Source organism: Pan paniscus, chromosome X (genome assembly GCF_029289425.2).
Source record: "Pan paniscus chromosome X, NHGRI_mPanPan1-v2.0_pri, whole genome shotgun sequence".
In the NCBI taxonomy this organism is placed as follows: domain Eukaryota; kingdom Metazoa; phylum Chordata; class Mammalia; order Primates; family Hominidae; genus Pan; species Pan paniscus.
The window spans coordinates 48,227,274-48,250,153 of NC_073272.2; the positions used below are offsets into that span (position 1 = coordinate 48,227,274).

Here is a 22,880-nt window from a genome sequence, read left to right on the forward strand (position 1 = left end):
AGGCAGAGGCTAAAGTATATCTATCTATCTTTTAACCCTAATGCACATTTTAGAAAGCCTCAAAAATCTGTTGCTGTGATTTTTACATCTTGTGTTTTTTGAGACAGAGTCTCGCTCTGTCACCCAGGCTGGAGTGCAGTGGCACGATCTTGGCTCACTGCAACTTCCACTTCCTGGGTTCAAGTGATTCTCCTGCCTCAGCCTCCTGAGTAGCTGGGACTACAGGTGCATGCCACCATGCCTGGCTAATTTTTGTATTTTTAGTAGAGACGGGGTTTCACCATGTTGGCCTGGCTGGTCCTGAACCCTTGACCTCAGGTGATCCACCCACCTTGGCCTTGGCCTCCCAAAATGCTGGGATTACAGGTGTGAGCCACTGCGCCCAGCCCTATTTTAAAACTGAATTTCTTCAAGCATCTAAATCAGAGGCTGGCAGAAACTTTTTCTGTTAAGGCCCAGATAGTAAATAGCTGTTTACTTTTTATGGGCCATATGATCTCTGTTGCAACTCCTCAGCTTTGTCATTGTAGCAGGAAAGCAGCCACAGACAGTAAGCAAATGAATGAGCCTAGTCATGCCAATAAAACTTTATTTACAAAAAAAGGCAGTGGGCTGGACTTGGTTCAGGAGCCAGCTGTAGTTTGCCAACCCCAGGCCTAAAGAAAGCTGGAGAGGAATAGCTTACACCCAGAAAAGAACCTCTCAGTGAGGGAAACAGACTAAGAATAGTATCACACTACAGCCTTCTACCAACAGATGATACTTTAAAATACAAAACAAAATTAGCTCAGCCAGTTAGTTGTTTTATTTTGAGTTTTGTTTTTTTAAAAAAAAGAAAAGCTTTGAGAAAATGTGTTAAATATCAGTAAAGGGCAGGAACACACATGGCTAGCTTTACAATAGCAATCTAAACATACACAAAGGCAAACATTGAGTAAAATGCTAGGGAAAGATGGCACTTTGGGGGCCTACTGCAGTTTTCCTTATTGCACATAAAGGTTGTGGATAACTCCAAGTCTTTAATTTTTCACAGTTATACTTTAATGTCATTTTATATAACGTTTATTTATATAACATACTATAATGTTAATTTTATAAAACCACCAGTTTGCTACTGTTGAATGGAAATAGAAGACAAAATTCTCCCCAATTACACTATGTAAGCTCTCTATAAAAAGTTCCCTAGAAGGTCACATCATTCCATGTTAAATTCGTCCTATTCTATTTTAAAAATTGCTTTTCAGCTATTAAATGAATCTTTATGGCCTTCTCATTTAACCATTTTCATGGACATAGTACAACTTTCCAAGTAAAAAGTACCAGATGTATTTTATGTGAAAAACAAAAGGACAACTTAGGAGGAGGTGGCCCTACTATGAAGTCACACTTTGAACGATCGATTTCAGTGGTAAATTCCCAATCCATAGACTTAACACCCACACAACTGAAAATCATCCCTCTGCTTCTCCAAAGCCCACAATTGGAATAATCACAACACAAGTCAGCCCCTAAATGTCCATGCAGTTAAGTCATCCGGTAACACCTGAACTGTAGCCTTTTTTAAGTGCTTGAGAAAGCAGATGTTGAGGTTTCCATGCTGTTTACAAGTCCTTTTCTATCTGAGTTCCTCCAACATATACAGGCCCAGACAATTTCCCACTGGCCAAGACTTGACTGTGACACTTGGTGATTCTGTTAAGCCTTTTGAAAGGTGGTCATCAGAAGGAGAAGGTGACTTCTGCTGTGTGCTCTCCTGTCTGCTTTGGACCTTTTCAAAGGGCAGCACAGCAGGCAGCCCTTCCTTCTCATCTTCTCCAAGGCTCAGGTAGCAGAAAACCGGCTGCCTGTGTGTTCCATATGGGCCACGACTATAGTATACCCTGCTTACAAAAATAAGACTAACATCAAAAACTTTGGTTTTGCTCTTTACAATTTTTGCTAGCACTGGGTGACAAGATGTGTTTAATTTTTTTAAAATGTCTATGAAAATTGACACTGGAAAAAACTTTATCTCTAGGTCTTGTTTTGAAAGGATTGTTGATGAGTCTACTTGCTTTTCCTAGTTAAGACACTAGCAATGGTTTCTACAGTATTTCTCTATATATTGTTTTCAGGTTTTAGAAAGGGGGATGATCTTTTCAGGTATCAAAGTGGTAAAAGCAGTATTCAGATGGGTTGTTTCTAAACTACAACTCTTGGCCACTAGATTCCTTTGACTTACTGTATCAGAATGTAGCAGCCGACACTGGCAATCCAGAGTGTCAGTTAAAGAACAACAGAATAGCTCAGAACTCAATGATACCAGTCTAATGTATATGAAAGACTTGTTCCTGAACTAATTAATCTATAGAATCAACATCAAAAGGCAGACAAGAAACTTGTCAAGTTCCCCACTTTTGAAGTGGAATAAGAAGTCATATACTTGTGAGATCAGCAGGCTGACTTTCTAGCAGCCCTCATTGCAGATAATCTTTCACAACAGATGGTAAAATCAGCTTTCTGATACACTCTTAGAACTCACAACGGGTGCACAGTAGGTTTCCAAGTGGGTGATTTTCACCTCTGATGAGATGCTCTAACACCCTGCCACTGTTTTTCCCCCTAAGTGCATCAGTGGTGTTTCTACATTTGGAAATTACTTGTTCACATTAAACATCTGGTATGATTACATTAACTTCTACTGCAGACAAGGACAGGGAGAGATAGGATGATGGGATGACGTCAAACAGACCAACAGACCTCTATTTTGGAAGGAACTGTTAGTTCTTTGTCCTAGACCGAATCGTTCATGGATAGCTGAGATACCCTTTTGCATGTTTTCTAAAGAGATTCCATTTCTCAGCCAAGCCACAGAGGACATTTTCGGGTCTAGAGAACACAGCCTGAAGAGATCCTTGCTGTTTGCTTGATGAAACATTTGACGTCGCAGTGTGATTTCTGCCTTCCAGGCATCAATGCTTATTTGTCTGATCACCCCAGTAACCACCCTGGATGCTCGGATCCATATGCCCTTCCTGTGCTTGTGTCCTAGGAAGAAATGTGGCCTTATTTAAATTCCAAATTTTCTTCCCTAGGAGAGAAAGTTCAGGTTTCTGGTAGTTCTCAAAAAGTGTACTAAAAGGAATAGCAGCTTTCATCTTCTCTCTGTCAGGGCTATACAAAAGTGTGCATCTCCTTAATTACCTGCTACGGAAACCACCACCATCACCATGTGATAGCAAAGGACCACAACCTTCTACTTTGCTCCAGCAGTAAATGGGCCCACCCTTATTCTGAGGAATCCAGTGTGGACTCAGGCATGAGGATAGGTGAAGGAAAAGAAAATCTGACTCCAGAGGGGACTATTAATTTAATTCCAGGTGAAATTAAAAAAAAAAACAAAACAGCTTCCCAGAAACCTTCATGCTTGATTAGTCAGCAGCTCAGTTAAGACAATACCTTCCCTTTATTCCCCACAAGTGGGAACCAAGATGACAGGTTTTTAGTTCTCCCCATACATACCCCAAGTCACCCTTCTCTTTCCTCGAAGGCTCCAAGGTTTTCGTGATCTTTTCAGCTGTACTTTATGGAGTATGTTCTTGAGTTCTGCAAAGATTAGCATCAAACTCTCTCACAGCTGCCCTGTCTGTATTACTGATCAATACTCAGTTCGTTTCACATGACTAACAATTTAAAAAAACACCTTCATCTGCTGGGCCATTCTTTAAAATCAGATTCCAAATAGTCTAGAGGTCTGCTGCGAGCTCTAGACTAAAGGCTCTTGTCAATCCTGGCTGCACATCAAGAACACTCCTGAGGTTCCAAACAAAGCATGGATTCCAGGTCCCACCTGAAGCTACTGAATCTGAATCTCTGAGGGGAGGGCCCTTGCACTGATTTAAAAACAAAAACTGGCCAGATGATCCTAATTCACAGCCAGGGTTGAGAACCTCTGCTCTAGAACATCGGACTCTGCTGAACTGTCGTCCCCACCAACCCAGAACAAATACGTGTATAAGATGGACTTGGGTTTACTCTCTTGGAAGAACTTTGTTTATTTGGATGTACCATTACTTAGCAGTTTCAATCTGATCTTATGCCAGACTGGCAGCAGATAGTTGGCCTTGTGCTGAATGATGCCTGACACGGCATAGGCAAAATGCTTCTAGATGTGGAACCACTTGACGAATGGATTCACATTCCCAGGACCCCTGGTAAGGTCAGGGTTATTCTCCACATCTTACAAACAAAAATTAGGACCAAAGGTCAAAAATTAGGACCAAAGTGCCTTACTTTGATTCACCAAATATTTGTAATCAAATAAGGACTTAGAACACTGGAAAGCAGTTCTGATTCCAAATGGCTGACAGCTCGGGGTTAGTGACAAAGGCAAGAAAGGGAGACCAGCCTGCATTTCCAGCTTCCTAACACACAAAGAAAGGCCGGGGTAGGGTTACTGGGCAAATGCTGCAACTAGGTTCTGGGCCCTCTCTTCCCTGGGTAGGCCTTCTGGGTGGGCCTCCTGCCCTATACAAACCATCCCCAACCCACCTTGTTTACATTGGAACTACACTGTCGTAGACAGCAATTCAGGGAAGAGGACAAGCCATAATTAGGATTTCCTCCCTGTTTCCCCTGTCATCTCCACACAGGAAAACCCTGATGGGAAGCCCACCCCTCTAGTTTTGGTCTTGGCAATCTACATTTCCTTGTATGTGAGTAGATCAGAATCAAATGTTTGCAGTGAAGACTACAAGACCCTTTGGGGATAAACACAACACTCTATGAATTGAACTAAGACTAGGAAGGGAAACTGGGTGGTTATTTTTCTTCCCTAAGAGAGTCATTTCTTGTAATCTTGCAAAAGCTTCTAAAAAAAACCCAAAATAATGGCCAGGGGCGGTGGCTCACGCCTGTAATCCCAGCACTTTGGGAGGCAGAGGCGGGTGGATCACGAGGTCAGCAGATCGAGACCATCCTGCCCAACATGGTGAAACTCTGTCTCTACTAAAAATATTAAAAAATTAGCTGGGTGTGGTGGCATGCGCCTGTAATCCCAGCTACTCGGGAGGCTGAGGTAGGAGAATCGCTTGAACCCAGGAGGTGGAGATTGCAGTGAGCCGAGGTCATGCCACTGCACTCCAGCCTGGGGGATAGAGCGAGACTCCATCTAAAAACAAAACAAAACAAAACAAAAAACAAACAACAACACAACAACAAAGCCTTGAGGTGAACAAAGAACCATCACCAGGGTGTGTCTGTTAGTTTTTTCCCTCCAAAATTAAGTAAGCAATATAAGATAAGCAAAGCTTTATAAAGACCCAACCAAAGACCCAAGCAGCCTATCTCTCCATCTCTGCAAAACAAAAACAAAAATGAAAACAAAACAAGCCTTGCCTTTTAGATTTATATGGCATGACTGGTCATTACTAAGATAACTCTGCTAAATAAAAAATCCTGTGCTGGTTCTGGACTCCAGCACACATATAATACAGGCCTCTGCCAGGCCTGGTAGCTGCTGTCTGCAACCTCACCCCAGGATATAAGAACTTCCCTTCCAGGGGCTATGAAAGCTCTTTCTCTGGCTGTGGGGTGTAGGTCTTATTCTTAAGTCCTTCACTAGCCTAGTTGACCCTGAGGGCTCATGGGTTTGGGTAGGTTGTTTAGCATTTTTCAAACTTCCAAAGCCCATGGATGACCATAAAATCAAAATGGACTTTATTGTAGATAAAAAGGAAAGAGGAGAATAAAAATCATTCAACTGTATTTTTTTTTTTTTTTTGAGACAGGGTCTCATTCTGTTGCCCAGACTGGATTGCAGTGGCATGATCTCAGCTCATCGCAACCTCTGCCTCTTGGGCTCAAGCAATCCTCCCACCTCAGCCTCCCAAGTAGCTAGAACTACAGGCATGTGCCACCATGCCTGGCTCATTTTTGTATTTCTGTAGAGACAGGGTTTTGCCATGTTGCCCAGTCTGGTCTTGAACTCCTGAGCTCAAGTGATCCTCCTGCCTCAGCCTCCCAAAGTGTTGGGATTACAGGCATAAGCCACTGTGCCTGGTCTCAATTTTATTTTATTGAACCATATGAAATTGCCACTCCTGTTTTTACAAAATGGTCAAATATCAGCAAACTCATATGGCTCAACCTAATTAAATACGTATTTTCCTGATTTGCACAAATTATCAATTCAAACACAAAGTTGTGAAGCAATGTCTTATTTAAAAATTAAGCATTAAACATGCGAATTGAGAAGATTAAATGACTGATTTCACTACGGGTGGACTAGACTGGGACACAATATTTTGTCTTCCATCATAAGAAAAACTGGCCAGTATGGTGAAACCCCGTCTCTACTAAAAAATACAAAAAATTAGCCAGGCGTGGTGGCGCGTGCCTGTAATCCCAGCTACTCAGGAGGCAGAGGCAAGATAATTGCTTGAACCCGGGAGGCGGAGGTTGCAGTAAGCCGAGATCGCGCCACTGCACTCCAGCCTGGGTGACACAGAGAGACTCCATCTCAAAAAAAAACAAAAAAAAGGAAAGAAAGAAAAAAAGAAAAGCCCACGTTATTGAAAGCATTTTTTAGAAATTGGGTTGCCAAAAATAAGCTAGCACTGAAGCACAGAGACATTAAGAGAAACTCAAACTTTTCCCGAGAGGTCTTTCTGTATTTCAGCACTACAGGTGTGGGCAGACAGAACAGCTCATCCAGAAAGAATCCAAACTGAAAACCTAACTTTCCAATCACACCCACATGTTAAGCTGGTGCAGCAGCCTCCCCAGATACAAGGAAAATGACCCTTCTCTGCATGGCACTCAGTGGTGTAAAGACACTCGGACTCTTAAGCTTATAGAAGACAGAACTTTCTAGTGGGCTGAAAATACTTAATGTTCCATTGTTTGCCCTCTGATTCCTCAGGTGGCCACTGAAATCTCATGCATTCGTCGGCTCAAAGTTTGGAATTCTACCTAGTCTTGAGACTACTATCTTGTATTTCTTTGCAGTAATTTTTTTGCATTGAGATTTCTTTCCCTCTGAATTCTAGCCTGGTGCCTTGTAGGTTTCTTGCTGCCTTCCCTTTCCCAGATAATAGCATCCTACAAAATTTGGTGTTATTTCTAAACCCAGAGTAGATACTTCAGTCCTAGTGATTATTTCCCTAGGCTGTCAGCTCATATGGTAGCCCTCAAAAGTTGAATGCTGGCCAGGTGCAGTGGCTCACACCTGTAATCCCAGCACTTTGGGAGGCCAAGGCAGGTGGATCACGAGGTCAGGAGTTTGACACCAGCCTGGGCAACATGGTGAAACCCCATCTCTACCAAAAATACAAAAAATTAGCTGGGCATGGTGGTGGGCACCTGTAATCCCAGCTACTCAGGAGGCTGAGGCAGGAGAATCACTTGAACCCGTGAGGCAGAGGTTGCAGTGAGCCAAGACCACGCCACTGCACTCCAGCCTGGGTGACAGAGTGAAACACCATCTCAAAAAAAAAAAAAAGTTGAATGCTTTTTGCAGTGATACCATCATCAGTTTCTAAATACCTCCTTTCCTCAGATTAATCAAAAAATAAGAGTATAACACTATTTGCCTTTGGTTTTAAACATTTCATAACTACTTCTTTATGGATATAGCCAGAGAAGGAACTATAATTCTTCGTTCCATGTTGAAATGTTCATGGATGTATTTTCAAATCTTCAGTCTAGAAAAAACACAGGCAGCATAAAGTCAGGAATCCTGATATGAGGTTGCAGTCAAGCAGACTTCATTGCCAGAGCCTCCAAATTGCTTTTTCATGTTTTCTGTCCCATTTAACACCAGTTTCCCATAATCCTTGGAGTTCCGATCTCAATTGCCTTCCTTCTCTTTAACTTGATAATTCTATGGTCAGCTTGACTTGCACTGCTGTGTACTGAGATGCAGCCTCTCATGGGAGGAATCCCCCCACCCAGCACCTGCCTCGCCTTGTTGATACTGCAGGTGAATGAATTAGGAGACCATTAAAGCATGCTATTTTTGTTTGTTTGTTTAACTCTGAAACAGCGCACTACTATGTGAAAAAAGTGGGAATAGGTCTACGTTTGTCTGAATTTAGAGACACTTTTGCCTCACCATCTGCATTGTGAGTTAAATTTTAAGTGTTACGATAGCTTCAGACCCCAATAAAATAGAAGAGTTAGTTCAATCTAGTCACTGCCCCACCTCAAACAACACTAGGGCTTGCAGCTGTCCTCACCCCATCGGGAGCCTACCCCATCGCGCCAGGGCTTGGGGGGAAAGTCAAGCATTATCTTCCAGGGGAAACACTAGGCGGGTGCCCCGGCTCGAAACCTTCTGGTCTCCCATTCCCAGGTCTCGCTCCAGCACTTCCTCCGAGCTGCTCTTCATTCTCCGGCTGCCCTCCAGACTCGTGGAGGCGGTGTGCGAACTTGAGGAGCCATTTGCAGTCACTGTGCTGTCCCCGTAGGTCAATGTCAGGTCGCCTTCGGTCAGGATGAAATCAGAGTCTTCCTCTCTCAGTGGCTCTTGGTTCTGAAAAGTGCAACCAACAACAACAACAAAAATGAGAGACTGATATCTTCCAGGTTTGGCACCAACCCCAATCCCAATCCCAACTCCTCATCTGAAAACTGGGGACTATGAAACTTGCCTGCCTTGAGCCTCTAGCGTGGTAACTGGATGTAAACTGTAGAGGGCCAGGCACGGTTGCCAGGACTAGGACTTAGAATACTAGAAAACAGTTCCTAATTTCAATGTCTGACAGGTTGGGGTTAGTGAAAAAGGGAAGAAAGGGAGACCAGCCTGGATTTCCAGCTTCCCAATCAACACACAAAGCAAGGCCAGAGTAGGGTAATTGGGCAAACGTTGCAAATAGGTTTCAGGTACTGTCTTCTCTGGGTAGGCATTCCGGGTGGGTCTCCTGCCCTATACAAACCGTCTCCAACCCGTCTTGTTTACATTGGAACTACTCTTTGTCATAGACAGCAATTCAGGGAAGAGGACAAGCCATAATCAGGATTTCCTCCCTGTTTCCCCTGTCATCTCCCCACAGGAAAACCCTGATAGGAAGCCCACCCACCACATCCTCAGGTGGGTGAATCAAATGATCGAGGGAGAGCAAAGTTGCAACCACTTGAACTATCAGATGGTAGCGAGAGTGTCGGAGACGGCATGAGGTCAGACAGGACCTTCTTCCTCCAATAGATTTAACCAACAAAACAAGGGGAGGGCCACAACCCAGCTCCCGCGCTGCATTGAGGCCTATTGAGTACTGTGCACTGCCTTCTAGAAGGGCAAACACAGTGTCAAATATGCTGGGTAAACTGATTTTTTCTCTCCTGTTTCCCACCGACCCTTCAAAGCTCATCTGAAGTCCTGCATCCTCTTATGAGACAAAGCCTTCAGGGCGCCGAACTGGCCTCTCTGACCCCCTCAGGGCCCCCGCGCAGTCACACTGCCCAAGGCCATGGGCAGATTCCCCCAGATCAGCCCCATCTAGATGACAAACGCCAAAGGGCAGTGACCTCCTTCTCCACACCTTGGCACCTTCCTCAATGGTGCTTACCTCACAGTAGGTGCTAAGTGAATGCCAGGTAAATGCACCAGCTAGGGAAGACTCATGGGTTGAGTTTCCTCTCCCAGACTTATTTCTGTGCACTCACTGGCAACAATCACATACTTGTTTTCTGCATTCTCAGTGATGTCAACTTCCCTACACACAGTCTACACTGTGACTCCACTTAACTAATGCTTCAGCATTTTTGACAGGCAAGCACGCAACTCCTCTCACTTGCTGCTTCAAATCCTCACTGGAATGAAGCAGGGTGCAAATGCCCAATGAGATAAAAGTCCTATATTCAGGCAGATGCTCAGAGCACAGTTCTAAAACTTCATTTAAACTCCCAAATTTCCTCCTCTTTACCAGTGTTTAGAAAGTCCCGAAACTCAATCTGCTTTACAGTAGCCTTCTTTCTTTTTCTTTTTATTTTTTGAGATGGAGTTTCACTCTTGCCACCCAGGCTGGAGTGCAATGGTGCAATCTTGGCTCTCTGCAACCTCCACCTCCCAGGTTCAAGCAATTCTCCTGTCTCAGCCTCCTGAGTAGCTGTGATTACAGGTGCCCACCATCATGCCCAGCTAATTTTTGTATTTTTAGTAGAGATGGAATTTCACCACGTTGGTCAGGCTAGTCTCAAACTCCTGACCTCAGGTGATCCTCCCACCTCAGCCTCCCAAAGTGCTGGCATTACAGGCGTGAGTCACCACACCCAGCCGGTAGCTTATGTCTCCCATCCGAATTTCCAACTCCCGGGGAGTTCACCTTCCCTGTCTCGGCACATCCCAATTCTCCCATTCATACACGTGCTACATAATGATTTTGTTCATCTCTGTCAAAATCTCTCTGCCAGGGCTCTTGGCTCCCAGTTTTCAGGGAAATGGTCCTGGCACATATTTTACTGCTTCAAGGTTTGGAGCCATGGAAGGACAGAGGCAAACACAGGATAACTGCAGGTGAGGGTAATTCTGCAAATGAAGGAAAGCCCACCACAGCACCACAGAGGAAACCCTGGGCATGAACTGTGATGTGGTCCGCTTTCACTCTTTGCAGAGGGAAGCAGGGCCTAAATTCACTGACAGGAGAAAACAAGACTGGATGTCAACCCATTGCATTTGTGAAACTCCCAAGCCCAGACATAGTACTCAAGGAAAGGTCATTCAGAAACAAGGCCATAGTAAAACCCACGGAGGCTGGGTGCGGTGGCTCACACCTGTAATCCCAGCACTTTGGGAGGCCAAGGAGGGTGGATCACTAGGTCAGGGGTTCGAGACCAGCCTGGCCAACGTGGTGAAACCCCATCTCTATTAAAAATACAAAAATTAGCCGGGTGTGGTGGTGGGCACCTGTAATCCCAGCTACTCAGGAGGCTGAGGCAGGAGAATTGCTTGAATTGGGGAGGCAGAGGTTGCAGCAAGCCAAGATTGCACCACTGCACTCCCACCTGGGTGACAGAGCAAGACTCTGTCTCAAAAAACAAAACAAAACAAAAGAAAACAAACAAAAAAAACCCATGGAGAGGCCAGGCATGGTGGCTCACATCTGTAATCCCAGTACTTTGGGAAGCCGAGGCGAGCGGATCACTTGAGGTCAGGAATTCGAGACCAGCCTGCTCAACATGGTGAAACCATGTCTCTACAAAAAATACAAAAATTAGCCGGGCATAGTGGCACACAGCTGTAATCCCAGCTACTCGGGAGGCTGAGGCACGAGAATCGCTTGAACCCGGGAGGCAGAGGTTGCAGTGGGTCAAGATGATACCATTGCACTGCAGCCTGGGCAAGAGAGCAAGACTGTCTCAAAAAACAAACAACCCATGGAGAGTGATTCTGACATCAAAGTCTAATAATGTTACATGCAGATGATAAAACTAACCTGCTCCCTTGAATTCTAGATGATAGGATCAACACAAGTTTGTTTTGTTATGCTGAAGGTCTATATAATCATGTAACTAGCTGTGCAATTAAGTCTGCTATGAAAATGCAGTGAAAACACCTGCAAACAACAGTGTGTGGGGATGTGTGCATTTTAAATAACCAGAAGTCATTTTCAAAAGTGAAAGAACATTGTTAGGTAGCTGGATACCACACCTAAGTGGTTTAACATTAGTGGAAATAATGACTGATGAACATCTTAGAAATCTCCAAATAAACTTGGCAAAGTAGAAAACACCTTTTAGATGGTGGGTAAGAACCATGCAACAGGTGTCAAAATCTACAAGAACTGCCCAGTCTGAGACCCTCACCAGGCACTAAACTTTGCAGTGAGCCCCTTCACCTCTGTCAGTTTTGGGTTCCTCCACTGATAATTTTGAAGAGACCCTTTGCTCCCACTGTCTCAGCAGCAGGCCCCACCATGTCTGGAGCTGGCTGAGACCCTAGGCAGGACCCCGGCTCAAAGCAGCAGCAGCAGCAGGACTGAGGGTGATTCTCACTAGAAGCCCAAGTCACTCAGTCTTAGGTTGGCTGTGGGGAGTCACAGCTGAAACATGACCCCCAGAAGCAAACTTGGAGTGGTCCCTTGAACTGCTGGGAGAAGCACTTGAAATTGATGCAATTGTAAGCTTACTGAGTTTATGCTGAGTTCAAACTAGTCCAGATATTCCTAATCTATGAGCAAGGGACTGGTTAGTAAGCTTCAGATTAGATAAGGTTTTTATAAAGTTTTAATAGTGGATTTGTTGTTTTACTATTACATAGACATGAAAAGTGATCCTTATTAAAACCCAATTAAGATGGAAAGTTTTACAAAGTGTTCAGAAGAGACTAGAGTTAGAAGACAAATTTATATATATAAACCCAGTGAAACTTAAGATCAGAAAGTGTAATCACAGTTGGGGCTTCATTAGTGGGAGAAGTGGAAATGCCGTCAGCACCCTTTGTCTCCGATGATGTATGTAAAGGGCCCCTACTACCACTTTAGACAGCGGGCCAAACTGAGCAAACCATTCAGCATTCAGCACAAGACAGCTTTTCTTAAGTAAGCTAGTAGCAGGATGAGAAATTACAAAACTAAGTTTTTAATCTATTGGTTTGTGTCCTTCTAACCTAACAGGTAACTAGCATTATTATTTAGGCTGATAGATATTACATTTAAAACTTACCACAAGCATTAGACATCACTTTACAAACTGGGAGCAGTTCTACAGAAATGGTGTTCTCACCATCCTACATATTTTTTTGTCATTTAAAACCAGTTTATCACAGGTGGCACAGGAATTTCATTTTTATATGGGGAGGAGCCGTGGGTGTTGGAAGTTCAACTATCTTTAAGAGAAAGACACATGAACGCTACTGCCACATTTGGTGAAATTTCCAAGCAACGGCTGTGGCAGAACTACATTTTTACCAGGCAGAACCTGCTGTGAAGGGGGTGAAACCCAGTAGCCCAGCTGAGTTTCCCAGTGTAAAGTTCTGTCACTGCCTACCAGCACTTTTCAATGGTCACCTTCCTCTGAGGGGGCCAAGGAGAGGTCCGAGGGCCTAGGGATGACAGACACACAGAGCTCTCTGCAGCAGCGGGTTTAGGACACATGGTGACTTGGCAGTTGTCATCCCTGTTGTTGAAGGAAGAGCGTGCCATTTAAGGAGCTGCATCCTCCAATCTCGGCTGCTCTGATGTGGCTGCCCTTCTCTTCCGCCCCAGCGCCCCCACCTAGCTATGGTGTCCACATCCCTTTCCCCTCTGTACCACATGAATGTGCACTGCCTTTCCTAACCCTGCTACCCCTCGTTAGAACTTACCTGTTTAGGGCCGTTCTCTTTCAGATCTAGGCTTTGTGTTCTGCCTTCTCATCACCAATCAAGTAAACTGCAGGTTATTTGCTAAGAATGTGAAGACCTGCATGAGGGTCCCAGCTAATTACTAACTGTGGGCCCGGGGCCAACTCACATCCTCTCTGAGATGCACTTTCCTTCTCTGTAATGCTGCAGTACTCACTGATTCATGGTATGACCCAACGAATGAACTTAGCCTTTGTGAACTCTAGAGCTGTACGCAAATTTTAGAAATTCTTTTCTTCTAGGGCATAATGACTGTGTTAGTGACAAGATGATTAGGATGGCCGAAGAGGGATGAAGGAAGGCCTTTGACCTCTCCTCTACTCCTTCCACGTGGGTAGCTACCTTGCTCTACCTCTCTGCCCTGTACCCTGCAACCCACACCAGGAGTTCAGGAGTCAGCCCTAAATCTAAGATGTCCACCAGTGTACATGTTCTTTTCATACTGTGCTGAGTCTATTTCTAGAATCTGAAAATGGAAAGAAAGGACCTAACCATATCAACATAAATAAACTATTTAGAAAAGGAATCCTTGCATGCTTTGTGGTTCAGTGTATCTTCATGTATTTCATCATTTAATGCTCCCAGCCAGCCTGTACTACTAGGCCCATTTTATAGATTAGAAAACTGAGATGCAGGCCGGGCATGGTGGCTCACACCTGTAATCCCAGTACTTTGGGAGGCCGAGGTGGGTGGATCACGAGGTCAGGAGTTCAAGACCAGCCTGGCCAACATGGTGAAACCCTGTCTCTACTAAAAATACAAAAATTAGCCCGGTGTGGTGGCAGGCGCCTGTAATCCCAGCTACTCGGGAGGCTGAGGCAGAGAACTGCTTGAACCCGAGAGGCAGAGGTTGCAGTGAGCCGAGATTGTACCACTGCACTCCAGCCTGGGCTACAGAGTGAGACTCCGTCTCAAAAAAAAAAAACAAAAAAAAAAAAAAAAAGAGAGAAAGAACTGAGATGCAGAGCACATCTATGGCCTGTCAGGGGTTGCATTCCAATCCAGTGGCTCTGATTCCAAATCCAGTGTTCTTCTACTACACCACAGCGGCCGATGTGGGGGAATCCCATTACCCTGGTAAAAGCTTTCTCTGTTACTATGCGAAATCTATAAACATATGGAAGATGGCCATTTCTAATCAGCTTATTAGAGAAGCAAAAATCTGTGGATTTGGAGGCATGAGTATGAGGTTTCTTCTTCCTACGTAAGACACTACCCTGGCATGGTGACCAGGACTCCAACCCTGATGTGCAGTACTTACATCGTACACCTGGGGACTGGTCAGACATCGAGCTAGTAAGCCACACCAGGCGGGGAGCGTGGTGGTTAGTGGGGGACCACTGTGTGTGAGGATGGGCTTCAGGTAACTTTAAAATGTGAATTAAGGAAAAATGGCTGCAAAGAAAACATATACACAACAAAATGTGCTTAAAAAATTGCCCGACATTCCACCCACAAAAACCTTCTTTTCCCCATTTTACTCGTACAACACACGAAATACTTGTAACATGCAATAGTTTGAATCAAAGAGTAAGATACGCCCTATCAGCCTTAAATAGTAACTGTTAACTCTCAGGTTGGTAATTCCCAATTTTCAGTTCAAACGTGTATTTGATTAATTAGAAATTAGATCCCCCTTCTCCCTTTGTCATGTTGAATGGAAGTATTGGTTTCAATCAGCATTTCAGCCTCTGACACACAACTGGCTCCAGGCCTTGGAAACAGGAGATAGTGTCCCTGGAGTGGGGAGTTGCAGCCCCTGTGTCCCCTCTGCTCTTGTTCTCTGCATGGATTCCTGTTAAACCACTCTACCCAGAGGGCAGGTGGTGGAAATGCTGAAGTTGGACAGGACCTTAGAGGTAGCCTGGGGCTACTATAAAGGCAGAAATTGAGACTTGGCAACATGAAATGATTTCAGTAAGGTTACTCGGACTGTAAGTCTCTCAACTTCCCATACAGGACCATTCTTCACTCTACCCACAGCTTCTCTCCTAGACGCTAACACAAGGCTTTTCAACCTCAACACTATTGACATTTAGGGCCAGATCATTCTTTGTTATGGGGGGCTATTCTGTGTATGGTAGGATATTGAGCAGCATCCCTGATCTCTACACACTGCAGATGCCCCTCGACTTATGATGCAGTTACATCCCAATAAGCCCATTAGTTTGAAAATATCATAAGCCAAAAATGCATTTAACACATCTAACCTACCAAACATCACAGCTTAGCCCAGGTTACATCAAATGTGCTCAGAACACTAACATTAGCCTACAGTTGGGCAACATCATCTAACACAAAGCCTATTTTATAATAAAGTATTGAATATCTCATGTAATTTATTACATACTGTACTGAAAATGAAAAACAGGATGGTTGTATGGGTACTCAAAGTATGGTTTCTACTGAATGCAGATCAATTTCACACTATATCGTAAAGTTGAAAGATCCTAAGTTGAAGCATCTTAAGTTGGGGACTGTCTGTAGATGCCAGTAGCACCGTTACTCCCCTCTCCAAGTTGTGACAATAAAAAATGTCTTCAAAAAATTGCCAAATGTCCCCTGGGAAGCAAACTTGTCCACTGCTCTAACATGAAGGTCAACGGATAAGCAGAGAGCTTATCTTGCTTGTCTGTCACTTGGTGAATATCGGCGCTACCAAATGCACAGCCCTATGTGGGAAGCTCCATGAAGCACCAGCCACATTTTGATACAGCCAGGACCACTTCTGAAACCTACAGCCTAAGCAATGTGGAAAAGGTGGGGTCTCAGATGGCCACTTCCACTACAGGGATGGCCAAGAGACTTCAAAGAAAGTTGAGGAGATGCCACCGCCATCTGTACCTAACAGGATGACTGCTGGGAGCATCACCCCTCACTTTCTGTTTTCATTTAGAGCAGCACAAGAGAAAAGCAGCTCTCTCTAGAGGAGGAGATGGAAGGGAGACACTGGAGCATGCTTCTAGTTTGAAATTACTCAACCAAAGAGGATGTGCAGGCCTGGCTGGAGCTCTGTTTTTTGTTTTGTTTTTTTGAGACGGAGTCTCACTCTGTTGCCAGGCTGGAGTGCAGTGGTGAGATGTTGGCTCACTGCAACCTCCGCCTCCCAGATTCAAGCAATTCTCCTGCCTCAGCCTCCCAAGTAGCTGGGACTACAGACGCGTGCCACCATACCCAGCTAATTTTTGTATTTTTAGTAGAGACAGGGTTTCACCATGTTGGTCAGGATGGTCTCGATCTCTTGACTTCGTGATCCACTCGCCTCGGCCTCCCAAAATGCTGGGATTACAGGCGTGAGCCAACGCGCCCGGCCTGGAGCTCTTTATACGCAGAACCAGCTCCCCTTTGCTGTCCTTGAACCACATTCCCAGGGAGAGATGCAGACTAGGCACTCCTCCAATTTGGGAAGAGACCCTACAGGCCTGTCAGTTTTCTTGTGTCTTTGGCTCAGAAGATGACAGAGGCTCAGATCTGTAGAATGACAAATACGCAGGAGGCCAGGGGAACTCAGAGACTGCTTTTCAGTTCTCCACCTCAGGTACTCCAAAGACAAGCTCCCCCTTCCTCCTCTCCAGAAGGCCCCATGACAACTTCTTCAAAAAAAGAAAAGAAATATGTGTATATACATATACATATATATATATAACCAGTAAGCTATATATATATATATATAAAAACATATATATATAAATATGTTTTTAAATATTCAAACTGTTGGATGGGACAAAATAAAACATCAAGTCTTTCTATCCCACTCTAGTTGTTCTGGTAATTACATTACAACTTTAGATAATACACTTCTCCCCCATTTCTTGATTTATAAACTTTAGTCCGAGGCTTTTCCTTCCTAGTAAGGATGGTACGTTTAACTCATTTACACTCCTGTCTCTTTTTTCCAATTTTTTTCTTCCCAATTTTTATTATAATTAACTTTATACTGGAGATATATAACATTTGCTTTCTACTTTATAACTAATAAGTAGATTTTTTATGCTTTGTGTATAGATTGAGTCTAAGTGTTAAAAACCAGTAAGCAGACTGGATGCAGTGGCTCAGGCATGTAATCCCAGCACTTTGCGAGGCTAAGGCAGGCAGATGGCTTGAGCCCAGAAATTCAAGACCAGCCTGGGCAACATGGTGAAACCTCATCTCTTAAAAAAAAAAAAAAAAAAGCAAAAATTAGCAGGGTGTGGTGACACATGCTAGCTACTTGGGAGGCTAAGGTGGGAGGATCACTTGAGCCTAGGGAGGTCAAGGCTGCAGTGAGTTATGATCGTGCCACTGCATGATCAGTGCAGAGTGAGACCCTGTCTCAAAAAAAAAACCCACCCCCCCAAAAAAAAACAAAACAAAAACAAAAAAACAAAAACCAGTAAGCAGCATTTGTAATATAACATCATTGCATGAATGCTGTTCTCTGGAGAACCAAGCAGAGTGGTTGGAGCAATATAAAAGGAAATGTAATACACTGTCATTTAAATTTTGTCAGTCAGAAGAGAACCCTTGAGTATCTTGCCAAATAAAAGATCTTTTCTTTTTGACTTTGTTCACTTCTTCTGAGTTATAACAATCACTGTCCCCTTTGCTGGATTTTGTTTTGTTTGATCTTTATGTTATTTTTCTTCCTTCTTACAGGGTCTGCATGGTGCTAAACTTTCTGAATTTTTACATGTCTGAAAGCTACCCTCCTTCATTCTCTTATTTTTGATTGACAGTTTGGGTGTAGAATTCTAGGTTCAGACTTCTTTTTTTCATCCTAGAACTTTGAAGACATTGCTCAACTGTATTCTAACAACCAATTTTGTCGATGAGAAGTCTGATTCTTGCTTTTTGGAGGTTGCTTGTTTTTATCTTTGGAAACCTCAAAGATTCCCTCTTTTTCTCTTGTAGTTATGGAATGCCCCCGAACGTGTCCATTCAACCTACTCACACTTGGTGGGCCCTTGCACTCTGGAAACAACTGTCTTTCTTAGCTAAGGGAATTTTTCTTCCATTATTTCTTTGGTACTTTTCCTCCAAAGTCTCTGTCCTCTCCTTTCAGATCCTGTCAAATGATTTGGACCAACTGATTCTGACCTCCATATCTTGAAACTCTCCTCTTACATGTTTCTTTTTGCTATAATTATTGGACTTTTTTTTCTCAACTCTATCTTCCAGATCAACAATTTGGTCTTCATCATATTCAAGTTATTAGCTATCCATTACATTTTTTTGGTTAATTTCAGAAACCTTGTTTTTAATTTTCAAGAATTTTTTGTTTGATTTACTCCTTTTTCTAATAATCTTCTCTAGTATCATGACTGAAAAAGCCTTTCAACTCTCTAAGGATTAATCAAAAAGTACATAATTGTTTAATTAGTCTCTCATGTCTCTATTTAGTTTTTCTCTTCATCAGGCAGGTACAGACTCCTACCATGGCCAAAGTTGGGTGGGGAGTTACTCTCAAGAGAAAAATCTTTGATGCCCTCAAGATCTGTTTCTCTACCAAGCCCTCTCCAGGTAGTGTCTCTAACTTTCTTTAGATATCTGTGGCTTGAAGAAAAAATTAGCAGCTACCAATTGATCTGTTGACACAGGAAGTACCTGTTGCAGCTGTTCTTAACATTCTTTAATAAAATCATCTGGACAAATTGGCTCAAGACTTACCTTTGTCTTACATTACAGTTTTCTCTCCTTTTTAGTTTTTTTCCAAACTAAAAAGTGGAAATCCCAAAGTCACTAAAATTTAGATTCAGATGAAACTTTAGAGATAACTCCTGTTCCTCTTCATAGGATCAGTTTCTCACTTTAGCACTGTGTCACTCTCCTGATGGATACTCTTCCATTTTCTTTACATCCTTTCTGAGACCAGCAGGCAATATGCATTCTGGATTCTAATAGTCCACATGGCTTGAAAAATCCCTGGGGGTTCTACTTCAGTTAGTAGCAAACAAGGTAATTTGAACCAACCTTTCCACTGAGAACAACTAGAAAAGCTAGACAAAATAAAATAAGACAAAACCATCTGCTTGAAGGCTTCAGAAAGCTACCAAGGCAGTGAAGAGGGGTGGAATTTGAGAGGAGGAAACCAAAGAGGTGAGCCCTGTGGTTGGTGAGCCACAGTTTCCCTAAAGGCACCTAAGAAACAGAGCAGAGCATTTGGCAGAGTCACAAAGATAGAGTGAACCTGACAAAAAAGAAAGTCCAGGGCCTACTGAGGAAGAAGATGGAAACCAGGCTTTAGGTGGGGATCCTAGAATAAAGGGTAAAGAGAAAACAGTCAAGACTAACTCTCACAGGAACTAGGGCCCAGCATCAAATCATCCTTATTCCTGATTGGATTAAAGTGATCTGCAATTGCTAATACCCCTAGCCTAGCCACTGATCAGATATAAGCTTAAATCATCTCTGAAGGATGATGATGTTAGGCAGAGCATCTCAAATTATCTCTAGATTTTTTTTCTAGAGAAAAAATTGCCCATGCTTGTCACTCAGTAAAAAAAAAGAGATGCACAGAAGACCAACAATAAAGCTTCTAGAAGATAACATAGGAAATTGGCTTCATGACTTTGGGGTAGGCAAAGATTTCTGAAACAGGACATAAAAAATACTAACTAGGAGATCAATACATTGGATTAAGACCTTTTGTTCATCAAAATATTCTATTTAAAAAGTGAGGCTGGGTATGGTGGCTCACGCCTGTAATCCCAGCACTTTGGGAGGCCAAGGCAGGTGGATAACTTGAGGCCAGGAGTTCCAGACCAGCCTGGGCAACATGGTAAAACCTCCTATCTACTAAAAATACAAAAATTAGCCAGGTGTAGTGGTGTGTGCCTGTAATCCCAGCTACTCGGGAGGCTAAGGCATGAGAATCACTTGAACCCGGGAGGAAGAGGCTGCAGTGAGTTGAGATCACACCACTGCACTCCAGCCTGGGTGACAAAGTGAGACTCTGTCTCAAAAAAAAAAAAAAAGTGAAAAGGCAAGTTACAAAGTGGTAGCAGATATTTTTATCATGTATGATCAGCAAAAGACTCATATCCAGAATGCACAAAGAACTCTTACAAATCAGTAAGAAAAAGGCAGACAACTCAATAGAAAAATGGGCAAAAGACTTGAACAGGCACTTCACAAAGAAACATACCAAATGGCCAGTAAACATATGCAAAGGTGCTCAACCCTATCAGTCATCTGAGAAATGCAAATTAAAGCCATGATTAAATACCACTACAAACCCAATAGAATGGCTAAAATTAAAAAGACTGACAACACCAAATGTTGGTAGGATGTGGAGTAACTGGAACTCTCATACGCTAGAAGTGACTGTGTAAAGTAGTACCACTATTTTGGAAAACTGGCACTATCTTCTAAAGTTGAACCTACCCATGTCCTATTACCCAGCAATGTTACTCCTGGGTAGATTACCAAAAAAAATATGTATATGTACATCAAAAGACATGTACATCAATAATAGAATAAATTGTGATATATTTATATAAGAAATACTATGGAACAAGGAGAACAAATGAACTAGAACTACACATAGCAACATGGCTGTATTATACACATAATGTCAAGCCAAATAAGCCAGACACTAAAATATATATACTGTATAATGCTATTTATAGAAAGTTGAAAAACAGGTAAAACTATTAAGTGTTGCTAGAAGTCAACAGAGCAATTACATTTGGGGAGGGGGAAGGGGTAGTAATTGAGTCATGGCATGAGGGGTTTGGCAATTTTCTTTCTTTCTTTTTTTTTTTTTTTTGGAGACATGGCCCAAGTAGCTGGACTACAGATGTGTGCCACCATACCTGACTAATTTTTGTATTTTTTGTAGAGACAGGGTTTCATCATGTTGCCCAGGCTGGTCTACAATTCCTGGGCTCAAGTGATCCACCTGCCTTGGCCTCCCAAAGTACTGGGACTAAAGGCATGAGCTACTATGCCCAGCCTTGGAATTTTGTTTCTTGATTCGTTTGGTGTTAAATGAGTGTGTTTATTTTCTGATAATTTACTGAGCACTTATTATTTGTGTACTTTTCTGTATATCTACTATACTTCAATAAATTTTTAACATTTTTGGCGTCTCCAAAGACCATATATAATAAGCCACCTGCCCATTTGATGACTATGTCAACTTAAGAAACCATGAGGGGTTGGGTGAAGTGGCTCATGCCTGTAATCCCAGCACCTTGGGAGGCTGAGGTGGGCAGATTGCTTGAGCCCAGGAGTTCGAGACCAGCCTGGGCAATATGGCGAAACCCTATCTCTACCAAAAATACAAAAAATTAGCTGGGTGCGGTGGCATGCACCTGTGGTCCCAGCTACTTGGGAGGCTGAGGTGGGAGATTGTTTGAGCCCGGGAGGGGAAGGTTGCAGTGAGCTGAGTGCACCACCACACTCCAGCCTGGGCAATGGAGTGAGACCTCATCTCAAAAACAAAAAACGAACAAACAAACAAAACAAACAAAAAAAACCATGAGGGTTTAACATTTTGGTTTTTAATTTTCACTTGAGACCAAGTGAATCTACTGGAACAGGGTTTGCCCTGCATGTGGCCCAGTTATGCCAGTATCAGATCATACAAGATCAGACTTGGCCGAGTTCATCCAATAGGAATTATCCTCCCCATATGGATTAACAGCTGAAGTTCTACTTCCTTTTCTGACCACAGCACGATTCATTGCGTAATTTTAATCTAATCACCTAAAAAGGCATAGTTCCCTGGACACAAAGCTCTTAAGAGCCACATGAGTCTACCAGGCTGTGGGCTGGTTACTCTAAGGATATGCAAACATTCCTCTTGGCCAGAGAGATACTCACCAGGACTACCTATGGTTGAATGCTCAATGCACATGTTCCATAAGAGGATGGGCTATCCCTGTCCCAAGCATGCATCTTTCCTTACTTATCAGGTGTCATTCACCGACAATTCAACAAGATTTCATCCCCAATGTTTCACCGACACAGGGGATGCTACTTAAAAGGATACTTGTGATCAAAGCTGTACCACAGCCTGAATATCCATGCGCTCTCCTGTTTTGTCCGGTTTCCTCTGGCAGAATCTGGGCCGTCCTAGGAACAAACAAGAGGGCACATGCTTAGTTGTACAAAAGGGATCTCAAAGAAAGGGGAAAAAAAACCTTTTTTAATAACTTGTATAGCTCTGGAGCTCATAGTCAAACATCCCATGTCTGCAAAGTTTCAAAGATATATTGGGAGGTAGCATTTGAGCAGAAATTAAACTCAAAAGGCAGAAAAATCAGTCTCCAAAGTAAAAAGGCTGGGTTATGCCTGTGGATAGCTCAAACTTAATATGGAACAACATTTCTTTTGGCATTCTTATTGCAATTTTCCTCGAAGTGTCTTGCAGCAGATTAATTACCCTAAAATACTCTAGATCCTAACAGGCCAAAATTGATTTATAGCGAATATTTTTAAAAGCTTTTTGTAAAAGCAACTTTCCAATCCTCATCCCCAAAGTAGGCCTGTGGAAACCACATATTGTTGAGTATCCTGACAAACTAGTTAAGGCTTCTCTGTGGTCCTTACCCAGGGACCTACACTGTGCTCCAGGTGG

General features: G+C 43.1%; 1 protein-coding gene across 4 annotated transcripts in view; it reads right to left on the reverse strand.

Moving 5' to 3' along the window:
• Positions 1-572: 572 nt before the first annotated feature.
• The window catches only part of SLC9A7 (solute carrier family 9 member A7), a 159,933-nt gene continuing 137,625 nt past the window's right edge, over positions 573-22,880 (reverse strand). The window contains exons 15-18 of one of the 4 annotated variants that reach the window (XM_008961953.4): positions 22,293-22,375; positions 14,580-14,685; positions 8,233-8,512; positions 573-7,682 (exon numbers count right to left, since the gene is read on the reverse strand). In XM_008961953.4, the coding sequence (XP_008960201.3) occupies positions 8,261-8,512; positions 14,580-14,685; positions 22,293-22,375 (441 nt within the window). In that variant the 3' untranslated portion in view covers positions 573-7,682; positions 8,233-8,260. Of the gene's footprint in view, positions 8,513-14,579; positions 14,686-22,292; positions 22,376-22,880 lie in introns of all 4 variants that reach the window. The other 3 variants (XM_024927282.4, XM_008961952.4, XM_034950656.3) reach the window with 3 other exon arrangements.